Here is a 19,377-nt window from a genome sequence, read left to right as displayed (position 1 = left end):
GGGGTTCTTCTTGTGGGATGGAAGCGGCCGTCTTTCGGACCCAGAGCCTCTGAGGCGAACTTGGAGGGGCTGCTGGGACTGTTTGCTCGTCCCTTGCTGGCAGGAGGCATTTTTTCTCCCGTTCTTTCTTTGCTGCTGCCCCGTTACAGGTGTTTTCTCTAAAGTGAGACACGTGAAATGATGATATCCTTTTTTCTTCGTGTTCTGCCGTTTGCAAGTCTGTGTCTTGTGGATTTACGTGGTCTTTGCTGGCCTATTTGCTGAAGTCTGGCACTTATTTTACCTCTTCTGCGCTTGCTCCACTTTCTTATTGAGCTTTGGTCCCGGCAGTGGGTGGATGGATGAATGGATAGCTGCTGCTTGACCTAAGTGTTCTTCCAGCTGCAGCACCGGGAGCAGGGGGTTCTGCCCTTGGTTAGTGCTTGTGCTGTGCTTTCGGAGAAGTGTGCAGGGCATGGCCCATTGGGTGCTGCCAGGCAGTTGTTTATAGATGTAACTTTGAACGGTAACTTGACTTGACTTTATCATTGAATTGCTCTTTGCAGCGTTGTGGCATCTCATCACTTTAGCATAAAGTTGGCATATGAGTTATTATTCCTAGAATGAACTATTCTTAAAATAAATAATGCCTTAGAAATCTAGTTGGTTATTCTTCATTGTGTGGGCTTGGAAAGTTGGATGTCAGATATTTTTGTTTCTCTTTGAAGTACTGAGTTCTCTTTTTGCTGCTGAATGTTGATGTTAATTTACTGTGTGGACTAAATTTCTATCTTGTTTCGAAGCGTGGCCCTTCTGTGCTTCTTGTTTCTTTCAAATTTTGGGTTGCTCTACATGAACAACATTTTTGTTTTCTAAAGGGGAAAAAAAAAAGAATGTGTAGCCAAACAGACTTGAGTATTACCGAAATCCAGAAGAAACCCATTAAAGCCTTAAAAAAAATAAAAGCAAAAAACCAACATGCCAGTGTGTTTGATGCTAAATAAAGAAGTCCTTGGGTTGTGTACACGCTGAAGTGATTTTATGTGACCTTAAGTTTCCGCTCTGCAGTTGAGAGATACTTAACTTCAAATGGATCTCTTTGTCTTAGTTTTTTTCCTCCTTAAATTTTGGAAGTAGACTTCTGGAAGATACAGAAATGCATAAAGATTTTGCTGCTGTATTTGACCCATTGGCCTCCTCCCAGTAAAGGGCAGGGAGGCTACAGGTGGTGCTCAGCTGTAGGACTGGCTGTGGTGGCTGTGCTCATGGGAGAACATGGGAGACCACGTAGTGGCTGTGTGGCTTTCATGTGTCTGTGGATCTGAAGTGCATGTTGTGGCTGGAAACGTTCATCCTAGCGACTGCTGGTGTTTTCCTCTAAGTGTAATAGACTGATAGCATGGTGCAACAGCAAGCAGGGGAATGGGGGGAAAAGAGGACAAGCTGTTGCATACAAAGCGTGTGCTAGAGCAGCAGTGCTGACTGCTGCTGCCAGATCCCATTTGGCAACTTTCCCCTAAGAGTGCTACCTATGCTGATCGAGTGCCAGCTGAATGGTTGTGCTTTTTCCAGTCACATTGCACAAGTAATGACGCCTCACTCCCAAATAGCTTTTTTTTTCTTTTAAATTAATAACTTTGGTTGTATTTGTTGCAGTTGTGCTTTCTTCTTTAATTTTTATCTTCCTAACAACTTCCCTGGCTGGTTTTCCAGGGTCGCTGAGACTGGGCTGTTTGGAAAGCCTCTTGTAGCTGCTCCCTTGCTTGACAGGGGGGTTGGAGATTCATGATCCTTGAGATCCCTTCCAACTTGGGCCATTCTGTGATTTGCCCATCCAACAGGACAGACCTTGGGCAGAGTTACAGATTTCTGTGTTATTAAAAATAATAATAATAATAAAAACATTTCTAGAGTTCATTTGTGAAGATCAGCTGTGAGAGTATACAAGCAATGTCAGTGTTGGCTCCCTGCATTTGGGCTGAGATTCGTTTGGCACTCTTAAATATTAACTTTCACATTAATTTTTTTTCAGCTAAGAAAGGTGGTTAAGTGGTTTGAGCAACTGAGGTACTCGTGTATGAAAATCAAGTAATTGTGCGTGCTAGATTCCATTAAACAAAGGCCAGCCTGGTGTTTCTCCTTTCCGCAAAATTAGGCCAATAAGCAGTAGCAGTTTTTCCTGACTGCAGGCGTAGCTACAAGTCTTACTTTTGGTACTAGGAGCACTGAAATGCCATAAATTTCAGAACTCTTTCCAAAATCCAGGGCTGGAAAAGTTTGGATGAAAACTAAGATGTGTTGGTTTTTGACAGTGAACTGATTGACCTTTGGAACAAGCGGTCTGAAGGTAGTGGGGAGCCTCTGTGTTGGATTCTGCCATTCAAGGCCAGAAACTTTTCCGAAGGATGCTCGAGCCTTTGGGCTCAATTCAAAAGTAACGAAGTGGAAACTTTATGGCCTGCATTACATGAGGTTCAGACAGGATGGCCCAGTGGGCTTTCTGACTTCTGCGTTTTACGTGTTTATGCTGCTAGAGCCAAGATGCCTTCTCCATGTTGTGTGCCCTGTCACGCCATCCCAGCCATAGGTAGCACGTGGTCAGGTGCGTGGCTGAGCAGCTCCACTGGCTCATCTCCCTCCTGCCTCTGCCAGTGTGGGTGCATCCCCTCCTCAGGGCTTTGGCACTCATCCAGCCCATCCCCAGGCTGTTTCGTCTCACTAAGCCGGCAGGAAACTATCTTGTTTTAATTGTGTTTTATTCTGGCTGCATTAGCCATTTTATGGGTTCCTGTGGTTGAATCTGCACACAGCGAGGCCTGACTAGCTCAGAGCTGGTGTCAGATGATCAGCAGGAAAATAAGAGCGAGAGGGAATATGGGCCTGCCTCCTTCTGGCCTCTGAGAGCTATTGGGCTGGTTAACCCTGCTGTGTGTAGGTTCACCCCAGGGCATGTTCTTATGGCTCCCACGCTGAGATGGAAGACTGGGTTTGAGGTTTCTGGATCTCTTAACTCTGCTCCTTGATGCTGAATCTGCTCTTCTGCTGCGACTTGCCGATCTTTTGTTGTATACATCTCTGCTGTTGCTGCTTGTTTTAATATTTGTCATTTTTCTCTTCTGCATTTATTGTAAGTGACCAGTCCTTTACCAAGCAGAGCTTCTTCCAACTTCAACTTAGCTCTTTTTGTCAGTCCTCTTGGAGAAGGTTTAAAAATACCCAGCAAAACCTGTCTTAAGAGACCAGTCGAGGAGGTGACGAAAGTGGGTTGCCTGGCAGAGGTGGCCTAATAAAATCAAAGTGGAATTGTGCTGTGTGTCTTCGGGAGCACTTCTGGGTGGTCTGTGTGGTACGGGTGTCCCCGTGTCACCCGGTGTGCCAAGGTGGGTTGGTTTCCCAGCTTCATAGGCTGCGGTGTCCTCGGGAAGGACTTCCCTTTGCCTCAAATCACCTAAGCCATCGTATCTTTCACTCTGAGAGATTCTGGTGTTTTGACGTGACTCAGGCCTTTGCCATGGCAGCTGAGGAATGCAGCGGGAAGAGCGAGCTGAAGGAATGGCAGAGAACTTTCTTAACCCAGGAGTGCCCTCCATCTCGTAATCAGCCCTTCTGTGTTCACTTGCTTCTCCTGTAATGCCCAGGCAGGGGACGCGATGAGCAGGTTGGTTTTAATTCAACCACCGAGATGTGCATCTCTCTCAGATGAGTATTTTGCCCTGGAACCCTCATTCTTTGTTGTTACCCTCCTGCACTGCATCACGTGTAAGTTTAGACTGTAAGTTCTTGAGAACAGGGACCTCTGCGTGCACAGTGGGGAGAGCCTGGGCACAGTTCTGCAGAGCGGAATAATTAATACCGAGTTGTGGCTGTTGATGAGTAATGCTGGGACAACACAGAGCATCCCGGGTGCTTTGGGAAAGTTACGTTATGAGTTTTCTGAAACGTGGGTTTGGTTGTCCACCAGTGCTGCAGACAAACTCAGCCAGAAATGGAGCGCTGTCATGAAGCTATACTGGAGTAATGGTCAAGGGATGATGCTGTGAGGTTAACGCGTTAAGGAAGAGAACTTACCTGTCTGTGATCATGTTACATTATTAAAATGGTTGTAAAAGCTTTGTGTTTTGTTGTTTGTTTTACTGTATGTATTTTATTTTATTTTTTGCAAGTTTGGGCAGCAGTGGATAAGCTGAGCTGGTTTTGTGCTTGAGCCTCCTTTCCTGTCTCCCAAGCTAGCCAGGTGTTGTCATTTTTTGGACTCCAGTCCCTCCAATGAAATATTTTATTTTAGGTTAATGCTGTTGTTTTTTATAAAGTTCTCTCTATTGTTCTTCAGTTACATCTTCATGCAGCTGAAATATGGTCTCACAGTTGACCTCTGAGTACACATTTGAGCAGCTCCCAAATTGGAAGTCTTCCTTTTTTTCTTTTTATCGTATTCTGTTCCAGGAGCTGCTAAACATATGCAATGTTATTCTACAAAATACATCTTTATAGCCCTGTCTTCTTATCCTTTATATTCATGAACATAAGTCAGTAAAATAAGACGAGTCTGACTTGCATCTTGGACTGCTTTTGGTGGCTCTAGCCTTGAGTTCAGCTGTCTGCCAGAGAACAGCAGTCGTAGTTGCCTGTGTCTGGGCTTTGCTCAGGAAATAAACTGACCCATATTACTGTCAAAGCTTCCTTGCTTAATTTTCTTTCTTATTTTTTCAATTTTTGTTTGCATTGGTCTCTAGTTTTTTATAAATTTGTTTTATATATATATATATATATATATATATGTATATATATATACACACACACACACACACATATACATATATATGCATACATACATATATATAGAAATATATATGTATGTATGTTATGATAGGATCATTTTACATTTAGCATGTAAGTGGAGGCTTTCTAAAATACATCCTTTAAGGTTGGTGGGGCAACGCAAGCAGAGTTTGTCTTTTCCCCTCTTTTGTCTCCATCTACAGTGGGGAATATTTTGGGGTTAGAAGCAAGGAGAGATGCCTTCTTTTGCTGCCAGGATTTTAATTAGATTTAGTTGTAAGAAAAAATTAGTGTTCATTGCAGAGAGCCTGTTGAGCTCAAGTTCCCAGGCTTGAGGTTCATTACTATTTCACCACTGGTGGATAGGTGTTACACAGCACTAACGCTAACTTTATCTTCAGCTGAAACCCACCAGACATGGCCCTTTTCTGTGTTATTGGGTGTTGCAACTGTAATGTGCTGTCACGTTTTCCTAGGGCTGTGTACAATCTGTCAAAACAATTCCTGCAGTCCAGCTGCAGCTCATGGTCCCCTTACATTTCATATATATCTGTGCAAGGAATTGGAGCTGTGTGATATGAAATACTAACCCAGTAGGCTTGGATGCCAGATGTGGCAGTTTGCACTATCTGAGATGATAATCTCACCCTCTGTGCATGAGAAGTATAGGCGTGCTTTTTTGCTTAGGTGTAGAAATGGGATCATGCAACCTGGATTTATGTGCACAGAGCAGGGTTTCTGGTTTCTGAAGCTGCATCGCTTGCGTTGTTGCCTGTTTAGAGGGGGGAGAAAGTAGGGGATAATTACTCGTGCCTTGCATCGTCACAGCAGTTATAAATGCTTTACATGACTTCTAATAAAGCATGTTTGCTCAACAGCTATCTTGTGCTCGGAGGCACTCTGACCTTCCCAGAGAAGATGATGTAAGGTCTTCCCAGGGCACCAGGAGCATGGCTGGGTAAACAGGCAGTTAAGACTTCATTTGGCTCTGAGTGCAGGCTGTGCAGCAGGGTTTCTCCTGTTCATATGCTGTGTAGGGCAGTCGGCACAGAATGCTCCACCCGCACACCTTGCTCAGTGCTCAGCTCCCTCTCAGATGGGCTCAGTGGGCACAAACTGCCTGGGAAGGTGTTGGTTGGCTCTCCATGCCAGCTGTTTGACAGTGCCCATGCAGTGCAGGCTGGCCTGAAGATTCACACTGCACGCGTTCGATGCCCTGCCCATGCTGGTGAAGATGCATGAGGGAAGTGCTGATTTTGCTGATTTGTGTGTAGGTGGACAGCGTGGTGTGCTTTATTGCCTGTGCTTGATATAGGGGTTGGAGCCTGCCTGCCTCCCCCATCCCAACTGTATATTTCACTTTATGCAGCAGGCTACAGACCGGGTTTTGCCATGACTAACTTACACGCTGCTGTATTCTGAGATGTTACATTGCAGTGATGGACCTTCAGATTCATAGCTGAAGGCCTGAAAATTTCAAGCACGTACACCTTAAATATCTCTTATTCGAGGCAGGTTGGAAGTGAATGTGACTAACTGCTATTGTGCACTAATGCATTTATTAATGATGGTAAAAGCTGTAGATGGAAAAGCAATAGGTCGGGCTTGAGCCCCTTTGGGATAAATACAACGTTGGTCATGTGGGGAAACTCTTTATTATGCTTTTGTAACTTGAGTTTTCAGTTTTCTGAGTACCTGCTGCTTGGCACACCACTAATACAGCGAGCAGCCCCCCGGAATGCGGAAGCTCTGGAGCGTGGCAGTGCTCACACTGTGGGCTTGCAGTGTGGGCAGTGCTGGGAGCCCCGCAGCACCTCTGCTTCCCAGCTGTGCTGTGCCGGGTGCTGCCCTGGCCCAGGCCCTGCGAAGGGGAGGTTGCAGAGCGGTGTTTACCCGAAGCACACAACCTGCTCAGCCGCAATTATCTCCTAATCTGGTCCTTCCGAGTTTCTCTGGTCTCGCAGGTAAATACAGATTTAGCTGCTATTCAAGGCGTATTATTTACCTCATTAAGTGTGTGTTTTGGCACGTGCATTATTTACCTGATGGACTAACGGATGGGAAAGAGCAAATGCTGTCTTTTGTGCAAATAGCGCATTTGTGCGCGGGCTGCGAGCTCCGTTTCCCGTTCCATGCAGTGAGCACACGTGGCTGGGTGGGACCTCGCAGGCTGTGCCCAGAGCCAGTGTCCCGTGTCCTCGGCCCCACAAAGGCTGTGCTGTGTGTGCGGGATGATGTGGCTGCCGTCAGCCAGCTGAGCTGGGAGGGGTGCCCGTGTGCTGGCTTAGCAGGATGGACTGGTGGCATTGTCATGGTCAGTTCCTCTGCCCTGGGTCTGAAGGAGCAGGGAAGTCTCAGTGTGGCTTACGGGCTGCTTTGAGGGGTCGTGGTACTGAGGTGTGCTTGCTGCCTTTAGTTCCTGCCGTGTATTAGAAGTTGTGTTGTATACAAAAAGTTTAAAACAGTAGGAACTTTCAGTGGGTTTTGGATCAGTCTTCTCAAGCATGAGTAGTTTGTGTTGTTCTGCTGTGATAAGGCTCAGCAGGTACATGTGATCTGGTGCCTGGAGCCACGGCTGTTGTTTTGTCTGTGGCTTCTCATTTAGAGCTGTTTGCAGATGGTTGATTTCCAGGTGTGTGTGGTTCGGGCTACCTTGGGCTCCATCCATAGTGCTTGGTGCGGGCTGCTGCGATGCTTCAGGTTGGCAGTGCTGGAAGCCACACGGGGAAGCACAGGGAAAACCCCTGGCAGAGTGCGATGGAACGGTGCTGACAGCGCTGAGATGCGAGTGCGTGAGTAACACGAATCTCTCTTCAGTTTCAGATGCCTCTGGATGTTCAATGATAGCACTCCTCCATACTGGAGCAGCAAAGTTTCCCCTACACTTTCTTCCAAGGGCGAGACAAGCTGTGTGCCTGCTTCTCCCTGCTGCTCTTCTCAAAGGGTACGGCTCCATCATAAGCAGGAAACTGGCGTCCCACGGCTTTGGAGCTTCCATGGCAGCAATGTCATCCTTCCCTCCACAGAGATATCACTACTTCTTAGTGCTGGATTTTGAGGCCACATGTGATAAACCACAGATTCATCCTCAGGTAAATAGTTGATGCTGTTAATTCTGTGCTTGTAAGCTGATAGTGCCATTCTGAGAGATGGAAAGAAAAGATGTGGTATTGAATAGCTCACTTTCCTTGCTTTCTCCCACCTTCTTTCTACTGCTGCTCCCCCAGAACTCCTGCTCTCTCAAGCAGCAGTGCCAGGTCGCTGTGATGGAAATGAAATGAAGGAGCCTGATTTTCACCACGGAAGTGATAACTCGTGTTATCACAGATGCTACTTAGTCATGTATGCTTGTTGTCTGCCTGAAGTGGTGGGGGTTTGAAAATTGCTGACTGGGAATCTGCATTAGTAGAGTGCTCACAGCAGCCTTTGATTCTGCAAGGAAAAGGTCTATTATTAGCCAATAGTTCATTTAAAAAAAAAAGCAAAACACAATTTGGATGATATGAATGTGTGCAAAATAATGATGCTTCTAGATAGTGAAGAACAATGGTTTTGAGCTGCGTGGTGATGCTGAAATTGTCTTGCCTGGCTGTTCACTCTGGAGTGTAGTGAGACAGGAACAGAGCTGCTCAGAAAGGTTTGCCAGTGTCTGACCTCCTGAGATATGCAGAAATCCATATGAGGCTTGGATGTATTTCTGCAGCCAGTTCTTCCACACAGCATAGAGTAAGTTACTTAAATATATGTTCATTTATCAGCAGCGTGGGCCTAGGTTTTCTGCTTAAATGGGAAAGACATGCCAAAAAAGAAAAGATAAAATATCGGGCTGGGAACAAACAGAATTTCTTAGTGTCCGGGCTGAACTCAGACTTTGTACCCTCCTCTGTACCAAAAAGTAGCCTCATGCTAATACTGCTGCTAATTCGTGCATGAGGCCTGAGATTTACTTTGATTTGCTTTGCTTTAAACATACTAAATCAGTGTGGCATCTCTTTACTGAGATGGCTTGGTGCAGTGGGTTTGCTTCCCAGTGCAGCTGTGGCTTCCTTTGGGCTTATCCTACCAAAGGAGTGTCGCAAGTTGGGATCAGACTGGAGGCATCTCAGGTGCCACCCATCCCTCCTGTTTCGTGACAAAAAGGACTGCAAATTCTCTCCTTGTATTCTGGGTCTTTGTGGGAGGCTGTTGTGGCTCTGCATCCCGCTCTGCTGGCGGTTGTAACCGCTCTCCAAGTGAGATGTAAGGCTATTTCCTGCACGCTCAGCCTCGGGTGCACAGATCTGTCAAGGCTGTAAATTGGATCTACCTTGTCCCTTTGGATATGGGCTTGGTCCGTGCACATTTTGATGCAAAACCATGATGCATGTGGAGCTAGTTTACAACTGGCAGTAAAAAGGAGCATGAGTGGAATATGATTACTACTGTTTTAAGGAGCTTTGTCCCCAAGTCCTTGCCAGAGAAAGTAATGGCCTGGGCCAATGCAGATCCGCTATATATTTTGTTGCACCTTTAAGGTGGAGATGTTCTTCAGCATTGTTTCTTCAGTCTGCTCTGTTCTGTGCCTGTCTGCATCATATCTTGTGTGCTGTAAGGGCTGTCAGGCCCTCACATCCTCACGAACAAATGAGTTTGACAAATAAATGATGCTCTTACTGCATGGGAATCGGTGTCACTGAAAAGGCTGAATTTGCCTGCTGGAATTGGGCAGTTTTACAGGAAAGAGCCTTTGTTAGCTGATGCCCCTACCTACGTTTCACCTTTTTGCTGTTTATGGTTGTTGCTGTGGTCATTGCTGGGCTACATGTCTGCGTGAGCAAACTGCGCCGTGTATTTCAGTGATGTTGATTTTTGTGCAAGGTATTCCTGGCAGTATCTTCCAGTGAAGCAGTGGCACACAGGTTTTGGAGATGCAGTATGAGAGTGGACCTGGGAGTGGTCAGGTTCTGATCTTAGCTGTGATCCTCGTGGTTCTTCTGCTTTTGTTTCCTTAGTCGCAAAATAGAAGTGTGGTAAGTGATACAGTGAAATCCAAATGCTCTAGAATTTGATGAGGAGGCTGCATAAAGAGCTAAGCCGTGATCCAAGTTACATTCAGTGGGTAGTCATAGCTGTAAATTTAGCCAGCTCAGCCTGGAAGTCTGGCAGAGCGCACTTGTACTGTGCAGTACACTTCACATTTCTCACTGACTACTCTTCAAAACATCCCAGCTCCTTAGCAGAAGGAGCTATCTTTTTCTCTATGCCAAGGTATGTACTGCCACATCTGTTCCCCCTTCCTCTGTATTTACTTGTGCCCTGCTGCAGCTGACAGCCTCATCTCACTTCTCACTCAGAGCTCCTGCATTTCCATCCTCTTTCATGCTTTCTGGTCCCCTCCAAGATTCTGTGGCACAGCATCTGCAAAGGGGATCAAGGAGAGTCAAGGACAGCAGTGTTCCCCTAGGAAGCCATCTGTGGTGTGACTGCTGGCTATGTGGCAGCTGCCCTGTGCTTCACCACTTCTGTGGTCCCTGCCCTTTGTCCGCAGAGGAGAGGTGCTCTCAGGGCTGCTGGCACAGAGCGTGCCAATCAGCCTGCATCCTTGTCATCTCCCTGTCTTGATAGCTTTCAGCAGATATGCCCCCAAATCAAAGTGCGTGTTTAAATGCACAAAAGGGCAGCTTGGCTTACAGATTTATTTATGAATGATGAGACCACCCCAGACGGAAAAGAAGGTGGAGAGTTTATCTGCATTGCCGCAGATGGATAAGTGGGAAAAGTGGAAGAATAGAGGCACGGCCTGTGTCATGTAGTGTTTTAACCAGCCAAAGGTCAGCAAGGGGTTGGCAGTAAGAGATGTTTACGGCTGTTCCCTTGCGTCTCTTCAGAGCTTACCTTGCGTTTGGAACTCGATCCAATGGCCAGCAGTGTCAAGCAGGAGTTGGACCTGCAGCAGTGGCAGCTTTCTTCATCCGTCAGCTTCAGCTCTGCTGCTTTCTCTTTTCCCTTCCTGTTTAACAGTTTAACAGTTTAAGTGCCTGTTCTTGTATGCTGTCAGCTCGTAAGGATAGGTACGTATGGTACTTTAGATACACAAGTGAAGATGCACAACTAAGTGAAAGGCTTGCTCCTCTGTTCATTTGTCCTCGCACGCAGCTGTTCATCTTGGCCCTTGCTTTCAGTGCTGTGTTGAGGAGCTGCCCAGGCTCAGATCTGCAGCTGCCTGTACCCTTGTGCTGGCAGTGCCCTGAGGAGCTGTGCCCCATTCACTCAGCAAGCCCTGCACCTTGTCTTCAGCTTCTGCCAAGTGGATGAAAACTGATGATTTTCTTAAAGGTTTAAAAAAAAGTTTGATGACAGAATCATAGAAATCAGAGCTTTTCGTACCTGAATTTGAATTTAGGCCCCTACATGGGATGTCAGTCTCTACTGTAATGCATAAAAACACTTGCATGAGAAACGAATGTTTTCTAAGCTTGTGTGCCTGCTGCCGGGTTGTGTAGAAGGGCATCAGGCCCTGCCCTGGGGGAAGTCGCTGGGGATAGAAGCTGTTCCACTGCTAAATGAACTTTTGGCAGTGGTGAAGGTACTGCTGGTTCAGGTCAGATTTTCAGGTATTTGACTTCAGTGTCTTGGGTTCACTCAGATTTGCTGGGAATAAGAAATGCTCCCTTCCCACTCGCTCTGAAGGTATGAAATGGTCAGATCTTTACTAAAGGAGACTGTGACCATAGGCAGAGAAATAAATTAATTACAGATGATAACCTTCCTCGCTCACTTAAACAGCATGGTTTAAAGACAAAAACATTTTAGTAGTTTTTTTTGGTGTATCTTATTTGTTTCAGATTTCTTTAATGTTTGACTCTCTTTGTGCGTGTGCTTTTAATTAAAAATGATGTCAAGCAAAACTGGACATACCTGTTAGTAAACACAGAATGTCACTCACCATTTCAACATAAACTGCAATCATTGAGACTACGAATATGCAGATGTTCAGTTACTAATTTAAGTGTGCAAATAAGGTATGATCATAACACAAAACCACGTGAACAAATGAGAGCCAGTCTTTCTTTCAAGTGATTTATGAAGGGCAGAGTAGGACTGCCAGAGGTGGCTCACGAGGCAGCTGGTTGCTCCCAGCCCCTGGAAGGGCTGATAATGGAGATGTGCTGGTCTCTGCCTGTTCTACCTGGGTATCTCCCTGCAGCAACTTTCTGCTAGCATGGTTCTTGTGTAGCTGTTAAGCTCAGTGCATTAGAAATCACCTGCCAAAGCCTGTATTGAGGTTGATGGTGAATTGCAGAAAAGTGAAGAAATTCAGCCTTGTTTCCCATGGCAACTTTAACTCAGCACTCTCGTGTATAAGTATTACAGTGGCATATTAATCTGCAGTTACCTGTCTTCATGCAGCTTAGGCTCGGGGATACTTTTAAATACATAGTCCTCAATTCAGCTCTTAGAGTGTTATTTCTAGAGGAATGCCATTAAGATACATGTAACACAATCACTTCAAATCTCTCTCTCTTTTTTTTTTTTTTAAACTAAAAGTAAAAAAATATGTATTTATCATCTCTTTGCCAATTATGGCTTACTTCATACCCTTTACTTAATGAAGCTACATGGCTGTTGGTACGCCATTCTTCTTGTGTTGTAATGCTTTAAGTTCTCAGAGCATCGGGACGTAGTTCATAGAACAGCTGTTTTAGATGGCTTTTCTGTTCACATTAATTTTTCAAACAGTTGTTTGAAGAAACTTTTTGAGGCCCTGTAGCTGCCTCATCTGAACCGTTACACGTTCTGCTAAGAGCACATAAATATCCCTAACTCAATGTGCATCTGAAATTAAAGAGATGCAGTTCCTTTTTATCATATTTTCCATACGTCGTGTGCCTCATTGCAGTTCCACTGGACTGTTGTGAAATCTTATTTTGGCCACTATTGAGAATGATGTCTTTATTTTAAAGGATGTGGGGGTCAGAGGAGGGCAGACAGGGTTCTGGTATGGGTCTGCGACCCACAAAAGCTGCGTTTTGTGGGGCAGCCATCCTGCCTTGGAGACCTCCCTCACTCTTGCACTGACTAGGGACAACCTTGCTGTGACCCATGTAAATCTGACAGGGCAGCAGAATTACCTGTATTTATTTAAAACCTGGTGAACTAGATAACATGAACAGTGCCTGAATCCAGATCTCCTAGAGAGCACAGCCTACAGACCACCAAGCAAGACACCTGATGCATGACAAAATTCAAAGCAGTTTCTTACTTAAAGATACAAACTCAGCATTGTGATAGCAACGAGCCTCAAATACCAGATGCTGGGGTGGCCGATTGCTGCAGTTCCAACCTGACCCAACCTGCTTGGCTCGTGGTTGGACACTGACAGCAATGGGACGGCCGCCTTGAAGCTGTCCATCACACTGCCCTTCCCCTTGTGTAGCTCCCACCTGTGCTGTTTGATGGCTGGATCCTTAGCTGTGCAAACATCTCACATGGTTTGGGTGACAAGTTGCCATGTTAAGTAGGTTTGTTGTTACAGCGGAAAGTAGTTGAGCTGCAGTCACCCTGAAAAGAAAAGATGTGTGCACATTCCTGAACCAGCAAGTCAGCTGCGTGGTGCTGAAAGGTGGCTTTGCTTTGCCCTAAAGCACTTGATGGAGGTATGGAGGATGTTAGAGTGCTGCCACCACGTGCCTTTCTGAAGGTAAGGGATGGTGCCATGCTTTCTCTTCCCTGCTGTGGCACTGGGGATGCTGCAGTGCATGTTTGTGGTCATGAGGTCTGTGCTGTCGTAATAGCTTTGAACAAACCCTCCCCGTAAAGAGAAGAATGCAGGAGATGCCTAAGGCCCCCACTTTCATCCCCTCTGTTGGGCTGGGCACTCATCAAATGGCAGCATAGCTCTCAGCTATGTAATTTAGTTCCTCTCCATGCCAAGCAGAAGTGTGCTGTCACCAGCAGTTAGCTGTGATGTTTGTAAAATCCTGGCTGTTCATTTACATGCACTAACATGCCCTTTCTGCCCAGCCCAGATGTTTTAGTGTTGCTGGGAACATCGATCGCTCGTGCTGCTCAATAGCAGGTGAAGAGGTTGGAGCTTGAAATGATTCGATGATGCTGCAGTGGGGATGTGCAGGCCAGCTGCCTGTAGCAGCAGGGAGTGGACTCCCACCTATCTATCTATCTGTTTTTATATATCGATATATATTGGAGCTGTCAACTTGTAACAGATAATACTTGAAAATTTGTACGTGCTGCTTTTAACGTGGTTCAGGTGTTGACTTCCCTCCGTTTGGTCTTGAATTGTTGTTGTCTCTGTCAGTGGGGATTTTCTGGGTGATTAAGTATTTGTCAGCAGTGCTCAGAGGTGAGCTGAAATGTTGCTGTGTCTCTATTTTGCATCCCAGGTGTGGTAAGAGGGGGGAATTTTGCTTTATTCTTGATGGCGGCATGTAGCTGAGGAGATGAAAATAGAAAAAATAAATAAATAAATAAATCAAAACCAGTGTTTTTTGACAGGTGAGGTGATGGTGAGAGGCAGGAAGCAGTCTGTGAGCAAATGGCCACTGAAGATTTGTTTGGGATGGAAGGACAAGGATTGTGAGCCTGCTGTCAAAAAGTCAGGCACAGCAGCATGAACGGAACGAGCCCTAAGTTGAGAGGTGAAATGCTGTGTTTGAGATGCTCCTGTTTGTGGTCCTGTGAGGAGGGACCTCAGCTGGAGTTTTTCAGTTTGGACTCCATATTTTAAAAAATTGAGACAGTTTCAAGAGAATCCCAAAGAGAGAGGGTGAGTGTGAGCAGGGATCTGCAGCACACACGTGTGAGTGCAGGCTGAAAGGCATTGCATTGGGCTCTGTTTGTGTCAGGGGTGTGGATGGTGAGCTCTTCTGTTACAAGAAAGGGAAATGCAGCGTTCTGGGCTGTGTCTGCTGTGGGGAGGAGGAGCAGTCATGAATTTAAACAACAGCAAGGGAAATTCAGATTAGGCATTAAGAAAAACTTTCCATTGATAAGACTAATGAAGCACTAGGATGGAGTGCCTGGGGACTGCGAGTCTCTCTTATTGGAGTCTGTAAAAGCAGCCGAGACAAAGTCAGCAGTGATTTAGGGGCAGATGCTGATGGCTTCGGGCAGGTGCATGGACTGGATGTCTCTTAAAGCCCAAGCTCCTGGAGGCATGTGATTAGATGGAAATTTCAGCTTCTATTAAAGAAAGAGAAATGGTCCCTCACCCTCACAGTTGTAAGGAAGCATCTGCAAACCTGAGCTGGGTTTGGTGTCAGCAGAGAACCTGAAAGATCGCTCCAAGCTGAGGAAATCCAGATTTTGGTTTCAGGGTCCATTGTCTGAACGTTGGAGGTAGAAGGCGAGGTTGTCCTAAGAGCAAAGGGGAGGGAAAAAACTTTGGATATATCCAATAATCAGGGAGCAGAAGCTGCCCTGACATCTTCTCCTGGTGCTTCATGATGTTTCCACGCTCCTGCCTGTGCCCCTGTGTTTTGATTTTTGGTCAGCATCCTTGGGAAGTCAGCACAGCCTTGGTCCAGCAGAAGCCTCGCTGTCCCCCATCACCTCTGTGGCACTCGTTTTGGTCAGTTCAATGGAGATTTAGAAGCAGGGAAGAGACCTCTGAGGTCATCGCAGCTACTGCCCCTGTGGACCAGTGCGAGGCTGCTCACTTGGAAAGGGCTTTAGTTAAAATAATAATTAAGGCAGAGGATGGAAACGGGGGATGCAGACCTGTTAAGGGTAGTGCTGTCCTTACCGTGTCCCTTTTCCATTTTAATTGCCTTGGAAAAAAAAAGTAGAATCGCAGGCCTTTAAAAGCTCTGATTCTTCCTGCTCCTCGCCACCCCCCTGCACCCACCCGGATCTTGGAGGCATCAACTCTCATCTGTCAAAGTGTAAATCAGCAATTAAAACACAAACAGCGAAATGCCAAAGATGACCCGAAGCACAAAGCAACTGACAAACAAGTCCGGACAAATCGGCGGATAATTTATAAGCATTGCCCTAAAATCTAATTATTTGGCAATTCGAATTTGCAGCCGGCCAGGGCTGTGCAATAAATTTAACCCGCCATAAATTATTTAGGAGCAGCCCGTGGTGTAAATCAAAACCACGAGTGTTTGTTTAAGAAATAAGCTTCTTGTGCATAAAACGACTTTTTGTTTTTCAAGAGGGGACGAGAAAAAATGGCTGAAGGAAATGAGCTGTGCTGAGCCGGTGTTCCCTCCGTGGGACCCCCTCGTCTGTCCTGCCTGCACCTCTTTGGAGGTGTAGTGTGGTCTTTGGGAGGATGTTTTATGCTTTTCTCTACCGGAAAAAATCCTCTTCTCTCAAAGACATCTGCTTGTTTTTATTGCGTTTTGAATAGTAGGCTCTGATTTTTATGGGCGTCTTTTATTCTCGTGTTTATTAAACTTCTTCACAGATGGGGGTGGGTATGAGGGATAAATTATTCCCTGCTAGTTTTAGGATGGAATTGTCCACACGGTCTTCCTCAAATAAATAAATCAGCGTCCTGGAGTATGCCCTGTCCTCAGCTCACACGGGTTAGAGGGCTTTGAGAGCCAGGGAGTTCAGCAGGGCACAGCGTGTGTGTAGTCCTGCTGGATCAAAGCAGTGAGCAAAAAAGTTCTGCTGTGGGATGAGTGCAGCTTGCTTTGCTGAACCCCAGAGGTCTCGTTGCTTCAAGGAGACACCGAGCAGGTGTAGTTGGCCTGCTTGCGCAAAGCTTTAGTTGTCAAGAAAATTGAGAGAGCAGCATCTTGCCCTCCGTGCTGTGGTGTAGCAGGGCTGGGAGCTGTATTTAAGGCAGCTGGGCAGGGAGAGGCTGGTTTTATGGCAGTGATTCTGCACGGCCTCATGAATTTTTCAGATCCCTTTGAAAGGGAAGTCCAGCACTGCTGGGTAGTGCCCTGCGGACGGCCCGGCCACAGTGCTGGCACCCAGCACCTCTTCTCAGGGAATGTTTAAAGAAACAAGGCAAATCCGAGCCAGCTGTCACATAGATTTGTTTGAATTACCACGAAATCATAAAGGCAAGGTTGTTGTAAAGAGCGCGGGCTGGGTAATGGATCCGTGTAAGCCTGCGGCTCTGCAGGTTCTATTGTTGCAGAGTTTGGGGAGCAGCAGAGGGAGGGACAGGGTGCCCGTGTCTCTGTAAGCGCGTTAGTATTGATTTTGGAAGCGCTGCGTTCTAACAATATAAATGCAAATGCCCGTAATTGGGCGCCGCGCGCAGAATTTCCCCACACAAACCATATTCAACTTTTCACCGCTCGGAAAGGAAATAAAAAGCTGCTTATTTATTGCCAGCGGTTTGAATCCCGGATTTCCTTTCAAGTTACTTCGCAGTGGTAAATAAAAGCCCCTAATTGCGGCGCTCGCAGAATTCAAATGGGGGCATTTGTTCTGCTGGGAGCTCATGGCTGTGGGCCCCACCGGCGTTGCTGCAGCACAAGCAGGTGGGGTGCTGGGTGGTGGAAATGGCAATGTGTGAGGCAGACGGGGACGGTCAGAGTGATGGGAAAGAAAGGGGACGTCAGTGAGGCTCTGCCTTCGGTTCCCTGTGCTGCTCTCTGTTCCTTTTCTCACCTGGCCAAAGCACTGGGTGTAGGGATGGAGCTTACCAGGCTGCTGGGAGGTGTGTGTGTGTGTGTGTGTGTGTGTGTGTGTTAGGGCTCACCATTTCATCATAATTACTAATGAAATCCTAGATCTGTAATAACATTTTGGATATCTAAAACAAACCATATGCTTGTTAAAAAAAAAAAAAAGAGAGGAGGGGAGAAAAGTGGCAACAGATCAACTTGAAGCCATAAATTCTTGGTAATAGAGGCCTCCTTTTTCTTTCCCTTTCTGTTTATGTTTGATAGATATTTTTGTTTCTGCAGGAATGTCAACTCTTAATTTCATGATGTATCATGGGCTTAAGAAAATTGAATTTAATAAAGGCAAAAGATGAATGGCACCTTTAAAGGTCCCAACACTTGTCTTTATTAGCAGGACAAACTGCAGGGTCTCCGAACACTGCTTCTCTCCAAATGAAAGTTTAAATGAAAAGTACAGCAGTGTCACAGGTTAAATTTCATTGCAGGACTGGCTAACGTTGTTACTGAGGAGTGGGGCTGATTTCATGGGGCCGGGATCTGTTGCCTTAGATACCGACGGAGCAAACACTGCCAGAGCCTGGAAAAATCTCCACTATAGGAAGCGTGCAGATAAACAGCCTTTGGGGAACACTCCTTTACCACTTGCTTAAAAACGGACCGAATAAGCCCTGAAGAGCTGCTGCTCTTTTTCTCAAGCTGAAGTTGCTCTGCAGGTCCCACCCCGACTGCCTGGCTGTGTGCTTCCCCAGACCTGTGCTAACGCTGGATGTTGTTAAATTTTCCACATTTCTAGTAGCATTTAGTTTTTATTTCCTCAGCCTATTTTAACATGACCTTCCTGGCAGTGCTTCCTGCTGTCAGTGCTGGAAGGCAGTGCCTTTGTGCATCCCACCACTCCATGGCCCTTAGGGACACTCCGTGGGTGCTCCATTGCCCCATTTAGCTGTGTCTTCATCTAGCCTCACTTTCTCCAGTTCAGTGGGGGATGCCACATGGCTGTGGCCAGTGCTTTTGGCTGCGGCCAGGCAGTGCTCAGCCCTTCTCTCTCTGCGTCCTCCTCCCTGTCCCTTCTCAGCAGTGGGATCCTTGGGTCCTCCCGACCCTTTACTGGGTAGCACAGCACAGGGAGAGATGCTCCCAAAGCTGCTCTGTGTGCACAGCTGCCCCTGTGAGGCTATCTGACCGCCTGCTGCCTCCCTCTGTGCACTCAGCACTGCATACACTTGCTTCCATTTATTTCTCCAACCTACAGGCACGTGCCCCCCACAGCACGTCCTGCTTAGGGCCAGATACCTCTCCTCCCAGGGATGCACTGGGTGTTTCCTCTATTTACATTATTTGCTGTTTCCATTTACCCACCCACTGCTGTATCATGATGTCATCAACTCACATGTATGACCTCACATTAATTTTCCTCTGCGGGTCACAGGGGTTGCAGTCAGATCCAAACAAGTGTTAGTTCCTCTGCAGCGACTGCACTTCCACATGCTAATTTTACTCACAGGAGTTATATATGTGTGTGTATATATATATATATATTTTTTTTTTGTATTATTTCTTATTTGTCTCTTCCAGATGTTTTCAGGCAGTTTTTTTCGTTGTTGTTAAACTAATTCCATTCATGTTTTAAAAATTTATGAAAGCGCTAATAAAAATGTCAAAGTGGTAAAAATGTTAGCTTTTGCTCTGCTTTGATTAAATTTTGCAAACTGTTTTTGAATATTAAAAAGCAATATTTTTTTTTATTCTCTCTCCCCCTCTCCGTTTCTCCCCAGAAGTGATTTGAGAGGCTCGGTGCGTGGATATCACTCAGCAGGCTCATTTGCACTCCAGAACCTCGGTGCCATGCATCTCTATTAAATAACATAGACAAATTATTCTTTAAAGACACCAAACAAATTGTCGCTTCTCCTCTTGCATTAAACTGGAAGGAAGAGAGGGAGTGAAGAAGGAGGGCTGCAAACACAAAGGATTTTATCGCTTTTATTCGCTGGTTGGCTTTTTTAATTTCGTGTATATTTTT

The 19,377-nt window shown here is 46.0% G+C and overlaps 1 protein-coding gene across 1 annotated transcript in view; it reads left to right on the top strand.

The window, feature by feature from the left end:
- The first annotated feature begins 7,548 nt into the window (after positions 1-7,548).
- The window catches only part of ERI3 (ERI1 exoribonuclease family member 3), a 63,022-nt gene continuing 51,193 nt past the window's right edge, over positions 7,549-19,377 (top strand). Inside the window, exon 1 of the mRNA XM_010716210.3 lies at positions 7,549-7,850. Coding sequence (XP_010714512.1) covers positions 7,599-7,850 — 252 coding nt within the window. The 5' untranslated portion in view covers positions 7,549-7,598. The remainder of the gene's footprint in view (positions 7,851-19,377) is intronic.

The sequence above is a fragment of the Meleagris gallopavo genome, chromosome 10 (genome assembly GCF_000146605.3).
Source record: "Meleagris gallopavo isolate NT-WF06-2002-E0010 breed Aviagen turkey brand Nicholas breeding stock chromosome 10, Turkey_5.1, whole genome shotgun sequence".
Taxonomy (NCBI): Eukaryota; Metazoa; Chordata; class Aves; order Galliformes; family Phasianidae; genus Meleagris; species Meleagris gallopavo.
The sequence above is the reverse complement of the archived record's forward strand: the minus strand, read 5'-3'. Positions and strand labels throughout refer to the sequence as shown.